Consider the following 16,631-nt stretch of genomic DNA (forward strand, 5'->3'; position numbering starts at 1 on the left):
AGTAACGAGAAGATAAAATTGTAGTTATCTTGTCTCTATGGTAGGGGTTATTTTTAAGGTGAGCGGAGAAAGATTTTAGGAAGACATGAAGGGGGGCAAGATTTTGGAGAGTGCTTCGTGGGTGGAACGAGCTTTCAGGGGAATCAGTGGGTCACAAATGCAATGTTTAGGAGACCTTTGGACAGGGAGGGTGTGGCACCCAGAGCACGCCGTTCTAGGCGAGGCAGCACCGGGTTATTGGGGTGCTACGCGAGGAGGGGGGAGGGCAAGGGGTTCATTCTCCCTCATCGTTTGCTCGATCCAGTCCAGGTAGTTGGCCACCTTGGTGTAGAAGCCGAACGTGCCACAGTTGACGCCCCATGAGACGACCCCGCCCACGAAGAACTCGCCGCGCCGGGGCCGGGGGCGGGCGAAGACGAAGGCGCCGCCGCTGTCGCCCTGGCAGCTGTCCGCCCCCGAGCCGTCGCCGGCGCAGATCATGTTGTCGGTGACGGTGACCCGCAGGCCGGCCGTCTCGCCGCGGCACTCGCGCAGCTCCCTGACCGGCAGCCGGGCGTACATGAGCTGGTCGGGCAGCGTGTCGTTCTCGGTCACCCCCCAGCCGGAGACCAGCCCCAGCCGGCCGGCCGGCAGGGCGTCGCGGGCGTCGCGGCCCGGCAGGCAGACGGGCGACAGGTCGGCGCCCAGCCGCAGCTTGGGCCGCAGCCGGACCAGCGCCAGGTCGTGGTTGTAGTTGTAGGCGTCGTCCTGTGGGGGGCGGTAGCCCGGGTGGACGAAGACCCGGTCGGCCTGCAGCCGCGTGCCCTCGCCCGCCTTCCGGGTGTCGGTGATACCCGCGACCATGGACAGTCCCGACACCCTGTGGACCACGTGGGCAGCTGTCAGCACCCACTGGTCTGAGATGAGTGCCCCAGCCCCCCTGGGTTTCTGGAACAGCACCTGCCACGGGAAGTTGCCTCTCTTCGCCGCCGAGCCCTTCAGGATCCTCTCACCGAAGACCACTGGGTTACTGGGCTTCCCACACACTGCAACACACACATAGATACACATAGATACACACACACATAGATACACACATACATACACACACACACATAGATACACACACACACACACACACACACACACATGGATACACATACACATAGATACACACATATACACACATAGATACACACACACACATAGGCACACAGACGCACACACACACAGATACACATAGATACACACACAGATACACACACATAGATACACACATAGATACACACACACACATAGGCACACACACATAGATACACACACACAGATACATACATACACACACACACATACATACACAGATGCACATAGGCACACAGACACAGATATACAGATGCACATAAACAGACACATAGATACACACACAGACACAGATACACAGACGCAGATACACACACACAGGCACATAGATACACAGACGCAAATACACACACACAGATACACACACACAGATACACAGACGCACATACACACACATAGGCACACAGACACAGGTACACAGATGCATATACACACATGCACATACACACACACATAGATACACACATAGGCACAAAGACACAGATACACAGGCACACATACACACACACATAGATACACACACATAGGCACACAGACACAGGTACACAGACGCACATACACACAGATGCACATACACACACATAGATAAAAACACACACAGACACAGACGCACATACACGCACAGATGTACATACACACACACATAGATACACACACATAGGCACACAGACACCGATACACAGGCGCACACACACACACACATAGATACACACACACAGGCACACAGACACAGATACACAGACACACATACACACAAACACACGCACACAGACATTGACACACAGGCGCACATACACACACAGAGACACAGACACAAATACAAAGACACACACAGGCACAGATACACAAACAGACACACAGATACAGATACATAGACACAGATACACAGACACACAGAGGAGAGAGAGAAAAGATAAGACTATTCATCAGGAAGCCGTGAGAACGAGAGCAGGCTATTTGCTCCATTGCCAGAGTTAGTGACTCATCTGGTCATCCCCAGCTCCACCTCCCTGCCTCCTGCCCCCTGCCACTCTCGATTTCCCTATGATTAAAACCAATGCTGGAAATCTCAGGGGGAAAACAGAAACTGCCAGAGAAACTCTGCGGGCTCCGGTAGCATCTGTGGAGAAAGAGAGAATGCAGCGCTAACGTTTCGTGTCATAGAATTACCAAATCATAGAATTATAGAATCATCGAATGATAGGGTCATGGAATTGTAGAATCATGGAGTCATGGTGTCGTAGAATCACAGAATCACAAAACGATAGAATTATGGAATCGTAGAATGACAGAATCATGGAGCTGTACAATTATAGATGCATGGAATTATAGAATCATGGAATTGCAGAGTAATAGAATCACAGAATCATGTAATCGTAGAATGATAGAACTATGGAATCATAGAATCATAGAATGATGGAATTAGAGAACTATGGAATCTTAGAATAATGAAATCATAGAATCTTAGAAAGAATCATGGAATCATGGAATCATGGAATGATGGAATTAGAGAACTATGGAATCTTAGAATAATGAAATCATAGAATCTTAGAAAGAATCATGGAATCATGGAATGATGGAATCATAGAATCATGGAATCATGCAATCCTAGAAACATGGAATTATGGAATCATAGAATCCCTATAGTGCAGAAAGAGACCATTCAGCCCATTAAGTCTGCACCAACTCACTGAAGAGCATCCCACTCTGACCCAGCGCCTCCATGTAACCTAATGTGGGGTTTTTATACATGGTTAACCCACCTAGTCTGCACACCCCTGGACAGCCAATCCATCCAATCTGCGCACCTTTGGGCTGTGGGAGGAAACCGGACAGAGCCCAGGCAGACACGGGGAGAACGTGCAAACTCCTCGCGGACAAGAGTTTGGCGACCCTTCTTCAGAAATAACCCTTGATCCCCTTCCTGATTAAAAATCTATCTCAGCCTCAAATGCCCAGCTTCGACTGCTCTCTGTGGTGAGGCATTCCACGGATTCACTCCCCTCGGTTACCTGGGGTGCATTTCGGCAGGTCTTGACCTGTCGCATTATTTTCCCACGTTGCTTCAGCCGTGCAGTGGAAGTCTCCTGCCAAGAGATTGTACGCATTTGTCAATGACGGAGTCAAGGATTGTAGTCCCACATCATTCTGCCAGATTTGGTTTTAATTTGAGCCCCTTGTACAATGTGCATCATGGAACCCTTTCACAGGCACACTCTCTGGGTGAGAAACCACTTCCTGAAACCCCCTTCTGCCTTTCATTTTAACATTTTGCCCTCTGGTTATTGACCCTTTTTATCCACCCTGTCCGTATCCCTCAGAATCTTATGCACCTCTATCAGGTAGGATCTGTCTACTTAGCACGCAGAACAATACTTTGCACTGTAACCCGGTACATGTGACGGTATAAATCAAATCAAATCAGGAGGAAGATGGCGCAGGGGATGAGGGGGGGGGAGGGGGTGAGAGTGACGCGCAGAGTTGCTGTCACAGAGAGCTAGCACAGGAGCAGTGGGCAGAACGGCCACTGCTGTCAACAACTTGTAACTTCACACTAAATAATAGCAAATGTTATTCTAGGATGAAACTCAATATTATTTCAGTGGCATTCAAAATATTTCCTCTCTTTTCAAAAACAAACAACCACTCATCTTGAAAATGATTTGACTCACGATGATGGTCTATCTGCAGCTGATAATAAGGCTCATCGCACTGGTACCGAATTGTAGCTTTGTAGGTGGTCACATTGGCTTTCGTAATAAACACAAACTGCCCATTCTCAACTGAAGGTGGAACTGAACAATCCACAACTGTAAACAGAAAATATAACAGAGCTATTGGATTAGCTAGTTGGTGTTTCAATACAGAACCTCACCTTTTATCTCTCACAATGCCCGCTGATTTATGTTGCCTGCTCATGTGGTGCAGTGATAGTGTCCCTTCCCCTCGAACAGAAGACCTGCATTCAAGCCCCACCTGCTCAAAAGGTGCTATATCCCCAAGCAGGTGTGATCGGGAAAATATTTACGTCTGGCTCATATGCAGCTGCGGTCCTGAGGAAGGGTCACTCAACCTGAAATGGTAACTCTGATTTCTCTCCACAGACCTGCTGATGCTTTTCCAGCAATTTCTGCTGATCTACAGTTCTCCAAAGGGAAGGGTGGTTCGGCCATGTTGAATTGTCCCAAAGTGTCCTGAGATGTGTAGGTTAGGGTGGATTGGCCATGCTAAACTGTCCCAAAGTGTCCTGAGATGTGTAGGTTAGGGTGGATTGGCCATGCTAAACTGTCCCATAGTGTCCTGGGATGTGCAGTTTAGGGTGGATTGGCCATGCTAAATTGTCCTATAGTGTCCAGGGATGTGCAGGTTAGGGTGGATTGGCCATGCTAAATTGTCCCAAAGTGTCCTGAGATGTGTAGGTTAGGGTGGATTGGCCATGCTAAACTGTCCCATAGTGTCCAGGGATGTGCAGTTTAGGGTGGTTTGGCCATGCTAAGTTGTCCCATAGTGTCCAGGGATGTGCAGGTTAGGGTGGATTGGCCATGCTAAATTGTCCCACAGTGTCCAGGGATGTGCAGGTTAGGGTGGATTGGCCATGCTAAATTGTCCCACAGTGTCCAGGGATGTGCAGGTTAGGGTGGATTGGCCATGCTAAACTGTCCCAAAGTGTCCTGAGATGTGTAGGTTAGGGTTGATTGGCCATGCTAAACTGTCCCATAGTGTCCTGGGATGTGCAGTTTAGGGTGGATTGGCCATGCTAAATTGTCCCATAGTGTCCTGGGATGTGCAGTTTAGGGTGGATTGGCCATGCTAAATTGTCCCATAGTGTCCAGGGATGTGCAGGTTAGGGTGGATTGGCCATGCTAAATTGTCCCAAAGTGTCCTGAGATGTGTAGGTTAGGGTGGATTGGCCATGCTAAACTGTCCCATAGTGTCCTGGGATGTGCAGGTTAGGGTGGATTGGCCGTGCTAAATTGCCCCATAGTGCCCAGGGATGTGCAGGTTAGGGTGGATTGGCCATGCTAAATTGTCCCAAAGTGTCCTGAGATGTGTAGGTTAGGGTGGATTGGCCATGCTAAACTGTCCCATAGTGTCCAGGGATGTGCAGTTTAGGGTGGTTTGGCCATGCTAAGTTGTCCCATAGTGTCCAGGGATGTGCAGGTTAGGGTGGATTGGCCATGCTAAATTGTCCCACAGTGTCCAGGGATGTGCAGGTTAGGGTGGATTGGCCATGCTAAATTGTCCCACAGTGTCCAGGGATGTGCAGGTTAGGGTGGATTGGCCATGCTAAACTGTCCCAAAGTGTCCTGAGATGTGTAGGTTAGGGTTGATTGGCCATGCTAAACTGTCCCATAGTGTCCTGGGATGTGCAGTTTAGGGTGGATTGGCCATGCTAAATTGTCCCATAGTGTCCTGGGATGTGCAGTTTAGGGTGGATTGGCCATGCTAAATTGTCCCATAGTGTCCAGGGATGTGCAGGTTAGGGTGGATTGGCCATGCTAAATTGTCCCAAAGTGTCCTGAGATGTGTAGGTTAGGGTGGATTGGCCATGCTAAACTGTCCCATAGTGTCCTGGGATGTGCAGGTTAGGGTGGATTGGCCGTGCTAAATTGCCCCATAGTGCCCAGGGATGTGTGCAGGTTAGGGTGGATTGGCCATTACAAATTGTCACATAGTGCCCAGGGATGTGCAGGTTAGGGTGGATTGGCCATTGCAAATTGTCCCATAGTGCCGAGGGATGTGCAGGTTAGGGTGGATTGGCCATTGCAAATTGTCCCATAGTGCCGAGGGATGTGCAGGTTAGGGTGCATTGGCTGTGCTACATTGTCCCAAAGTGTCCAGGAATGTATGGGTTAGCGATGGAAAATGCAGGGTCACAGGGTTAAGGTCGGGGGTTGGATTTGTGTGGGATGCTCCTTGGAGGATTGGGATGGGTCAAATGGCCTGTTTCCACACCGTAGGAATTTTACAACTGTTGAAGTCTGTGGCTCACTAGAGCAATCCAAAGCCAACTGCATTGTTGTGTGTAAGTCTGGAGTCACTTGGAGGATGCCTACTTTGCCAATCATGGGTCAGCCGCCCAATGTGGGGCTAGAAGACACAACACTGATCTGGGAACTGATTTGGGAAGGTTGGGACAGCGCAAAGGTGGACATAAGTGAACCAGATGGCTTCCCACTGCTGGTGTCTTGATGATCGTCACTTAGCTGAATGCAGTTTTGACGTTTCTCACAGTGCCAGCTAATAGGTTGGATGGTATGGCATAAAACGGAAGACATTCTCACTCATGTGGAAGCCCACTCACGCTGGCAGCTGTAATCTGGAGTCTTCCAAATCCCATCTTCGTGACATTCTGCGTAAAAGTGTGGGATTGTCTGATATCCCTAAGAGAGATTGTTACAACAACGCATTAGCTTTGAGTCTAAAACCATCTTTGCATTTCTTTGATAACATTGGTCACCCATACTTGTGCAAAGATGTTAATTAATCATAGAATCCCTACAGTGTTGAAACAGGCCATTTGGCCCAACAAGTCCACACTGACCCTCCAAAGAGTATCCCACCCAGACCCATTCCCCTGTACCCTATTAGTCTACATTTCCCCTGAGTAATTGTTATTGACTAGTCCAAACCTCCTCAAGACATATTCAGAAAATAGTCTGGACCCTAACTTTTTCTTATTTTAAAGGTAAGTGTAAGGTGTTACGTTCCAGATGCAATTTGTTTGGTCAAACTACCAGACTTGAAATAAAACCCACTTTACTCAAACACACCAGGTAAAATACAACAAAAGAAAGAATAAATTGGTATAACTTAACTTCATTGGAAAATTTAACAGCGTAGAGGTGAGATTAAAGTCAGATCAGCCATGATCATATGGAATGGCTGGGGCGGGGGATTGCAGGCTTGAAGGGCCAAATGGCCTAATTTTGTTCATTTGTTTGTACATTAACTCATGTTCCCATCCTCTTCCTCCGGCACAAGACCCACGACCCTCCGAGATCTCCACACTCCTCCTCCTCCTCCGGCCTTTTGTGGGTCCTCGCTTCCCATCGCTCCACCAATGGCACCTGAGCCTTGAACTGTTTGGGCCCTAGTCTTCAGAATCCCTTCCCTGAACCTTTCCACTTTGTTGACACTGTTTGTATACAGTGTACCATTAACAGACATTCTCGTGATATCATCATTGCATCAATCTGCAAGACAGTAGGATTAAGATCTCAGACTCAGATTTAACGTACTGGGGGATCCGGGCATACAGATCCACAGTTTCTTGAACATGACTAGTGGATAAGGTGGTCAAGAAGGCCATACTTGCGTTCCTTAACCAGGGTATTGAGTACAAAAGCTGACAAGACACCTTGCGGCTGTATAGCACGTTAGTTGGGCCACATTTGGAATATTGTGTACAGCTCTGGTTGTCACATTACCAGAAGGATGTGGAGTCTTTGGAGAGAGTATTAGCTATGTTGTTCCACAGAATCCCTACAGTGTATAAACGAGATTATTTGGCCCAATAAGTCCACACTGACCCTCTGAAGAGTAACCTACCCAGACCCATTCCCCTACATTTCCTCTGCACCTAACTTACATATCCCTGAACACTATGGGACAATTTAGCGTGGCCAATGGACCCTAACCTGCACATCTCTGGACTGTGGGAGGAAACGCACACAGACACGGGGAGAACATGCAAACTCCACACCTGAGGCTGGGATCGAACCTGGGACCCTGAGGCAGCAGTGCTAACCATTGAGCCACTGGTTTGTTTTCGCTTGAATATTGGAGGTTGAGGGGTGACCTGATAAAAGTTTACAAAATTACAAGAAGCCTCGATAATCATGTCTTTTTTTCCTAGGGTAGACATGGCAATTATTAAGGGACATGGGTTTAAGGTAGGAGGGGGCAAGTTTATGTCATAGAATCGCTACTGTGTGGGGACAGGCCATTCGGCCCAACAAGTCCACATCAAACCTCCAAACAGCATGCCATCCAGGCCTGGTCTATCCCAGCATTCCCCATATTACAGCAATTTAGCACAGACAGTCCACCTAACCTGCACATCTTTGGACTGTGGGAGGAAACCAGAGCACCCGGAGGAAACCCCCACACAGACAGGGGGCGAATATGCAAACTCCACACAGACAGTCGCCCCGAGGCTGGCATCAAACACAGGTCCCTGGTGCCATGAGTCAACAGTGCTGATCACTGAGCTGCCCTGTGAGAGGTAGGTTAAGTGCCTGGAATATTCTGCTAGAAGGGAGGGTGGAGGGGTATACAATAGTAACATTTAAGAGGCATTTTGGCAGATATGTGGAGAGGAGTGAATGGCGGGACACAGAGGCATCCCTCAGTAAATGCCCAGACTGAGATGAGGGAGAATTTCTTCACTCGGGGAGTTGGAAACCTATGGAATTCTCTCCCACAGAAAGCCGTCAGGGCTGGTTCATTCCATAAATTGAAACGGGAGCTGGACGTGACTCTTGTGGGTAGAGGGATCGAGGGGTAATGGAGGGAAAGCGGGAATGGGATACTGAGTTTGCACGATCAACCAGGAATAAGTGGTACAGGCTCAAAGGGCCGAATGGCCTACTCCTGCACCTGCTTTCTATGTTTCAGATGGCAATATTAGACCCTCACCTTGACTATTTCATATCCTGGTTCACAGGTCACCTTCACGGTGTCTCGAACATCGAACCTTGGCCAGGAGGGGTCCAGGATACTGTTCTGTAGAACCCGGTTGGGGCAAAACACGTGTACTTCTGTGGACGAAACATGACAAGAAGCTGCAGGTAGAAACACAAGGCCGTCCGTCCATGTTTTAAAAAGTCACGCTGCTGGAGCCAGAGTCACAGGAGAAATGGAACTGAAGAAATGGAGCTGAAAATATTGAAACAGAATTGGGGGCGTAGGGAAGAAGGCTACCTCAGAGTACGACAGGGCCTTGATCAGATGGGCCGATGGGCCGAGGAGTGGCAGATGGATAAATGTGAGGTGTTGCATTTTGGTAAGGCCAATCAGGGAGTGGCGTATACACTTAACGGTATGGTCCTGGGGAGTGTTGCCGAACAAAGAGACCTTGAGGTGCAGGTTCATAGATCCTTGAAGGTGGAGTCACAGGTAGATAGGATAGTGAAAAAGGCGTTTGGTACGCTTGCCTTTATTGGTCAGTGCATTGATTATGGGAGTTGGGAGGTCATGTTGCGACCGTGCAGGACATTGGTTCGGCCACTTTTGGAATTCTGTGTTCAATTCTACTCTCCCTTCAATATAAGGGATATTGTTAAACTTAAGAAAGTGCAGAAAAGCTTTACAAGGATGTTACCAAGACCGGAGGGCTTGAGTTACAGGGAGAGCTGAATAGAGTCATTGAGTCATGCAGTATTGAAACAGACCCTTCGGTCCAACTCGTCTATGCCAACCAGATTTCCCAAACGAATCTAGCCCAATTTGTCTGTGTTGGCCCATATCCCTCTAAATCTTTCCTATTCATGTACCCATCCAAATGTCTTTTCAATGTTGCATCTGTACCTGCATCTACCACTTCCTCTGTGCAAACTACCCTCTGTGTGAAAAAACCTGCCCCTCAGGTCCCTTTTAAATCTTTACACTTTCACCTTAAACCTACGCCCTCTAGTTTGGGACTCCCCTACCCTGGGGAAAAATCTTTGGCTATTCATCCTATCCATGCCCCTTGTGATTTTATAAACCTCTGTAAGGTCATGAGAGAGAGGTCAAAGGCTGGGAATGTTTTCCCTGGAGCATCAGAGACTGAGGGGTGAACTTATGGAAGGTTATAAAATCATGAGGGGCATGGATAGGGTAAATAGCCCCAGTCTTTACCATGGGGTGGGGGAATCCAAAACTACAGGGCATAGGTTAAAGGTGAGAGGGTAAGATTTAAAAGTGACTTACGGGGCAACTTTTTCACACAGAGGGTGGTGCGTGTATGGAACGAGCTGCCAGAGGAAGTGGTGGAGGCTGGTACAATGACAACATTTAAAAGGCATCTGGATGAGTATATGAATAGGAAGGGTTGAGAGGGTTATGGGCCAAATGGTCAGGTTGGGGTGCCTGGTTGGCGTTGACAAGTTGGATCAAAGGATCTGTTTCCATGCTGTACAACTCTATAATTGAAGTATTTACTCAAGACGACAAACGAAAATCCAATTGCTAGAAGCCTTTGTAAGAGGAAAAAGACATTAATGCGGAGAAATGGAGGCATGAGGCGGGATCATTTTAAGGGAAATTGGATGGACAGTTGAGGGGTATGATCCTGGAATTGGGGAGGAGGAGGGTGGAAATGGGTCTGGCTGGATTGCTGGGTAGTTGGATTTGCTGGGTTGAATGGCCTCATTTGATGCAGGGATTTTGTGCAGTGGGAGGAGCTGGCCTCATGGTTGGGTGGGTTTTGGGGTAGGTCAGTGAAGGAGGAAGGAGGAGGTTGGGGGGAATGAATGAAACTTGACCCCTAGTTCGCTCCATAACGTCAGGATGTATCCAGCTCATTCGCTGGACTAGGAGAGACTGCCAGCGCCTTGAGCTGCGGGGCAGGGAGAAGAAATTTGCCCACCTCACCCCCTCCCCCACTTTTTTACACACGGTTTCCCTAGCAACATTAACAACAAACCCAGCACAACATCAAACAGAAGTCTTGTCACTAAGTGAGAGGTGAGAACACGACAGGGCGTCGTAGGGGTTAATAGCATTGGTTCACTCCAGGAGGAAGACATGGAGGAGGGGGGAATTGGAAGGAAGGGGCTGAATGGCCTCCTTTTGTCCTGGAAATGCTTTGCACTCTGTTTTAGCTTCTAGCTGAGAAACCAGTAGTCAAGTACAAGGCTAGTGTTGCCTCCTTCCGAGGAATTACACACCCATGGGCTGGCTTAAACGTCTTTTATTTCGACCCAGGCATCACTAACTGGGCTAGCATTTGCCGCCCGTCTCTAACTGCCCCCTCAAGAAAGCCGGGGTGAGCTGACATCTGAAAACGCCACAGTCCCATGTGGTGTAGGGACACCCACACACAGGGCCTTGAGAGACGGAGTTCCATGATTCTGATACAACGAGACTGAAAGAATAATATATTTCCAAGCTGGGGGAAGGGCTGGGAGGGGAACTTGACACTTCCTCTGATGACTCCCCGGCATCATTGGGTTGGAGCACCGATGAAAAACTGAGGATGTGACAAATACCGCGAACTGTCCCAACTTCATGCCATGGAATTGTCAACACTGGATGCTATCTGTTGATACAAAGGACCTAACCAGACCAGACATCGACGCGACGCTATTGTGGAGACATCGCAAGCAAATATTGAACAGTTGCAAACTCACTCTTGCAGGTGCGTGCGTCGCTCTGAATGACAAACCCACGTGGGCAGTAGCAGTGGTAGCTACCAATGGTGTTCCCGCAGTAATGGCTGCACCCATGGTCATCGACGGCACACTCGTTGATATCTGGGTGGAGACAGGGCCCAGCCATTAAAGTCAGACAGAGAAATGGGAAAAGGGAATTATCTCGTCTTTAAGGAGCAGGGGGATATCGCTGAATTACAACAACAACTACTTTCAGAAGCCAAATATTGCAGATTTAGATAGAGTCCCTACAGTGTGCAAACAGGCCCTTCGGCCCAACAAGTCCACACCGACCCTCCAAAGAGTAATGCACCCAGTCCCACTTCCCTCTGAATGATGCACCTAACACTTTGGGAAATTTAGCATGGCCCATTCACTTAAACTGCATATCTTTGGACAGTGGGAGGAAACCGGAGTACCCGGGGAAAACCCACGCAAACACGAGGAGGATGTGCAAACTCCACACAGACAGTCGCCCAAGGCTGGAATCAAACCTGGGACCCTGGTGCTGCGTGAGCCATTGGGTTTGAGCTGCCATGGCCTGGTCTCGATGGAGTAAACCAACAAAGAGAAAATGGTTCCGGGCTCTGCACATTTTGGTGACTTACCGACACGGGAGTAGAGGGCGAGAAATCCAGTGAACCGCTTGGATTCAAGATCCTTGGATATGAACAAGGCACTCAGTGTGTTGCTGGTGGAATAGTATTCATACTGTTCCAGATTGCTACCATCATCTTCCCAACTGCCACACAGCTTGGCCAGTTCCCTTCCCTCCGAAAGGATCTGTTGGTTGGTGTTGGAGCATTAGTCCTAAAGCATCACAAGACCTAAGCACAGCAGCTGTTCAGCACTGGCCTAATAGCATTGTCACTGGGGTATTAATCCAGGGGGCCATCTGTGGTGGCCAGTTCAAATCCCACCACTAGCAGATAGTAGAATTCAACTAACAACTTGTTCCTGTTCATAACATTGCTGAGTGCTCAGGGATGGGCAAGGACAGCAGCTATTCTGGCTTCCAGACTGTCAACCCTCTCTGGACAATTAAAGATGGGTGGTAAGTTCCTATCACTTTGCCTCGGGTGCTTTTAAAATCCACAAGGGAAGTAAATACAGATGATTTACTGAAATTATTTGGATGAGAAGAGTGAAATGGTTAAGAGGTTTGCAGAAGACAAAAAAAAACTGGTGGCATAGTGGACAGTGAAGAAGGTTATCGAAGATTACAAAGGGGTCTTGGTCAATGGGTGAAAAATTGCAGAGGTCAAGTTAGATAAATGTGAGCTGCTGCATTTTGGTAAAACAGACAAGGGTGAGACATATACATTTAAAAGTTGGGCCTTGGGTTGTTTGGTAGAATAGAGAGACCTAGGGGCTCAAGTACATAATTCTTTGAAAATTGCAACAAGGTGGTTAAGAAGGCGTTTAGCACGTTTGCCTTCATTGCTCAGTCCTTTGAGTATTGGCTTTGGGAAGTCATGTTGAGGTTGTCCAGGACATTGGTGAGGCCTCTGAGTCATAGAGTTATAGAGATGTACAGCGCGGAAACAGACCCTTCAGTCCAACCTGTCCATGCCGACCAGATATCCCAACTCAATCTAGTCCCACCTGCAACACCCGGCCCATATCCCTCCAAACCCTTCCTATTCATATACCCATCCAAATGCCTCTAAAATGTTGCAATTGTACCAGCCTCCACCACTTCCTTTGGCAGCTCATTCCATACACATACCACCCTCTGCATGAAAGAATTGCCCCTTAGGTCTCTTTTATATCTTTCCTCTCTCACCCTAAACCTATGCCTTCTAGTTCAGGACTCCCCGAACCCAGGGAAAAGACTTTGCCTATTTACCCTATCCATGCCCCCTCATAATTTTGTAAACCTCTATAAGGTCATCCCTCAGCCTCCAATGTTTCAGGGAAAACAGCCCCAGCCTGTTCAGCCTCCCCCTTTAGCTCAAATCCTCCAATCCTGGCAACATTCTTGTAAATCTTTTCTGAACCCTTACAAGTTTCACAACATCTTTCCAATAGGAAGGAGACCAGAATTGCTTGCAATATTACCACAGTGGCCTAACCAATATCCTGTACAGCCGCAACATGACCTCGTGATCTCCTGAAGTCAATACTCTGACCAATAAAAGAAAGCATACCAAACACCTTCTTCACTATCCTATCTACTGCGACTCCATTTTCAAGGAGCTGTGAACCTGCACTCCAAGGTCCCTTTGTTCAGCAACACTTCCTAGGACCTTACCATTAAGTGTATAGGTCCTGCTAAGATTTGCTTTCCCAAAATAATCGCATTTATCTAAATTAAACTCCATCTGCCACTTCTCAGTCCATTGGCCCATATGGTCCAGATCCTGTTGTAATCTGAGGTAACCACTGCACCTCCAATTTTGGTGTCATCTGCAAACTTGCGACCTGTACCTCTTATGCTCACATCCAAATCATTTATGTAAATGACAAAAAGTAGAGGGCCCAGCACCGATCCTTGTGGCACTCCACTGGTCACAGGCCTCCAGTCTGAAAAACAACCCTCCACCACCACCCTCTGTCTTCTACCTTTGAGCCAGTTCTGTATCCAAATGGCTAGTTCTCCTTGTATTCCATGAGATCTAACTTTGCTCACCAGTCTCCCATGGGGGAACCTTGTCAAATGCCTTACTGGAGTCCATAGAGATCACATCTACTGCTCTGCCCTCATCAATCCTCTTTGTTATTTCTTGAAAAAACTTAATTAAGTTTGTGAGACATGATTTCCCACGCACAAAGCCATGTTGACTGTCCCTAATCAGTCCTTGCCTTTCCAAATAATGTACATCCTGTCCTTCAGGATTCTCTCCAACAACTTGCCCACCCACGTCAGGCTCACTGGTCTATAGTTCCCTGGCTTGTCTTTACCGCCCTTCTTAAACAGTGGCACCACGTTTGCCAACCTCCAGTCTTCTGGCACCTCATCTGTGACGATCGATGATACAAATATCTCAGCAAGAGGCCTAGCAATCACTTCTCTAGCTTCCCACAGAGTTCTCGGGTACACCTGATCAGGTCCTGGGGATTTATCCACCTTTAACCGTTTGAAGACATCCAGCACTTCCTACTCTGTAATCTGGACATTTTTCAAGATGTCACCATCTATTTCCCTGCAGTCTATATCTTCCATATCCTTTTCCACAGTAAATACTGATGCAAAAATACTCATTTAGTATCTCCCCCATTTTCTGTGGCTCCACACAAAGGCCGCCTTGCTGATCTTTGAGGGGCGCTATTCTCTCCTTAGTTACCTTTTTGTCCTTAATGTATTTGTAAAATCTCTTTGGATTCTCCTTAATTCTATTTGCCAAAGCTATCTCATGTTCCCTTTTTGCCCTCCTGATTTCCCTCTTAAGTATACTCCTACTTCCTTTATACTCTTCTAAGGATTCACTCGATCTATTCTGTCTATACCTTACATATGCTTCCTTCTTTTTCTTAACCAAACCCTCAATTTCTTTAGTCATCCAGCATTCCCTATACCTACCAGCCTTCCCTTTCACCCTAACAGGAATATACTTTCTCTGGATTTTCATTTCTGAATGCTTCCCATTTTCCAGCTATCCCTTTACCTGCGAACATCCGCCCCCAATCAGCTTTCGAAAGTTCTTGCCTAATACCGTCAAAATTGGCCTTTCTCCAATTTAGAACTTCAACTTTTAGATCTGGTCTATCCTTTTCCATCACTATTTTAAATCTAATAGAATTATGGTCGCTGGCCCCGAAGTGCTCCCCCACTGACACCTCAGTCACCTGCCCTGCCTTATTTCCCAAGAGTAGGTCAAATTTTGCACCTTCTCGAGTAGGTACGTCCACATACTGAGTCAGAAAATTGTCTTGTACGCACTTAACAAATTCTTCTCCATCTAAACCTTTAACACTATGGCAGTCCCAGTCTATGTTTGGAAAGTTAAAATCCCCTACCATCACCACCCTATTATTCTTACAGATAGCTGAGATCTCCTTACAAGTTTGTTTCTCAATTTCCCTCTGACTATTGGGGGGTCTATAATACAATCCCACTAAGGTGATCATCCCTTCCTTATTTCTCTGGAATATGGCGTCCAGTTCTGTTTTAGGAAGGATATTATTAAGATGGAGAGGGTTCAAAACAGATGTTGCCAGCTATGGAAGATTTGAGTTATAAAGAAAGGTTGGAAAGTCTGGAACATTTTTCACTGAAGCAGAGGAGTTTGAGAGGTGACCTTATAGAGGTTTATAAAATCTCATGAGGGCTATAGATAGAGTTAATGGCGGGTGCTTTTTCATTAAGATGGGGGATTTCAAGACGAAGGGGTATATCTTTAAGGTGAGAGGAGAGAGATTTGAAAAGGAGGGGAAAACGTTTTACACAGTGTGTTGCTTGCATGTGGAATGCACTTCCTGAGGAAGTGTGGATGCAGCTACATCACTTAAAAGACATTTAGATAAGTACATGAAAGGAAATGTTTGGAAGCACACACACCAAGCACAGATAGATAGGATCAATTTAGTCTGGGATTATGTTTGGCATGGACTGGCTGGACCAAAGGGCCTGTTTCTGTGCTGTATGATGTTATGACACAAAAAAAATCAGTGGAAGTCCCGCGGTGAGGATGATATAATGAGTCTGCAGGGAGACATAGGCTGGTTAAGTGAGTGGGCAAGATCTCGGCAAATGGAACACAATGTGGGGAAAGGTGAGGTTAAGCACTTTGCCAGGTGAAAATCTGCAGTAGATTACAGGACAGAGCTGGGAGTCTGCATATGCATCGCAAAACGCGAGCATCCCAAGTTCAGTGGGTAATAGGCAAGGCAAATGAACTGTTGGTTGTTGATTCAAAGGGAATGGAGTCTGAAAGTGTGTGTGTGTTTGGGGGTGGGGGTTGTTAAAACTATACAAGGCACTAGTCAGACAACAGCTGGAATGTTCTGGACAGTTTTAGGACCCTGTATCAAAGAGACACTGACATAGGAGGAACAGTCGAGAGAAAGTTCCCTCGGCTGATCCCAGGGATTGGAGGGACTGTCTCATGAGGAGAGGTTGAGTAGTTTGGGCCTGTGCTCATTGGAGCTTGAAAGAATGTGAGGTGACCTTATTGAAACATATAAGATACTTCGGGGACTTGGCAGGGTAGA

General features: G+C 47.4%; 1 protein-coding gene across 1 annotated transcript in view; it reads right to left on the reverse strand.

Moving 5' to 3' along the window:
• Nucleotides 1–16,631, reverse strand: part of LOC140492423 (ovochymase-2-like) — an 81,293-nt gene that overhangs the window by 26,466 nt on the left and 38,196 nt on the right. The window contains exons 3-9 of the mRNA XM_072591316.1: nt 12,086–12,260; nt 11,457–11,579; nt 8,761–8,882; nt 6,425–6,503; nt 3,792–3,929; nt 3,132–3,206; nt 238–1,025 (exon numbers count right to left, since the gene is read on the reverse strand). Of these exons, the coding sequence (XP_072447417.1) occupies nt 238–1,025; nt 3,132–3,206; nt 3,792–3,929; nt 6,425–6,503; nt 8,761–8,882; nt 11,457–11,579; nt 12,086–12,260 (1,500 nt within the window). The remainder of the gene's footprint in view (nt 1–237; nt 1,026–3,131; nt 3,207–3,791; nt 3,930–6,424; nt 6,504–8,760; nt 8,883–11,456; nt 11,580–12,085; nt 12,261–16,631) is intronic.

This window comes from Chiloscyllium punctatum, chromosome 21 (assembly GCF_047496795.1).
Source record: "Chiloscyllium punctatum isolate Juve2018m chromosome 21, sChiPun1.3, whole genome shotgun sequence".
Lineage (NCBI taxonomy): Eukaryota > Metazoa > Chordata > Chondrichthyes > Orectolobiformes > Hemiscylliidae > Chiloscyllium > Chiloscyllium punctatum.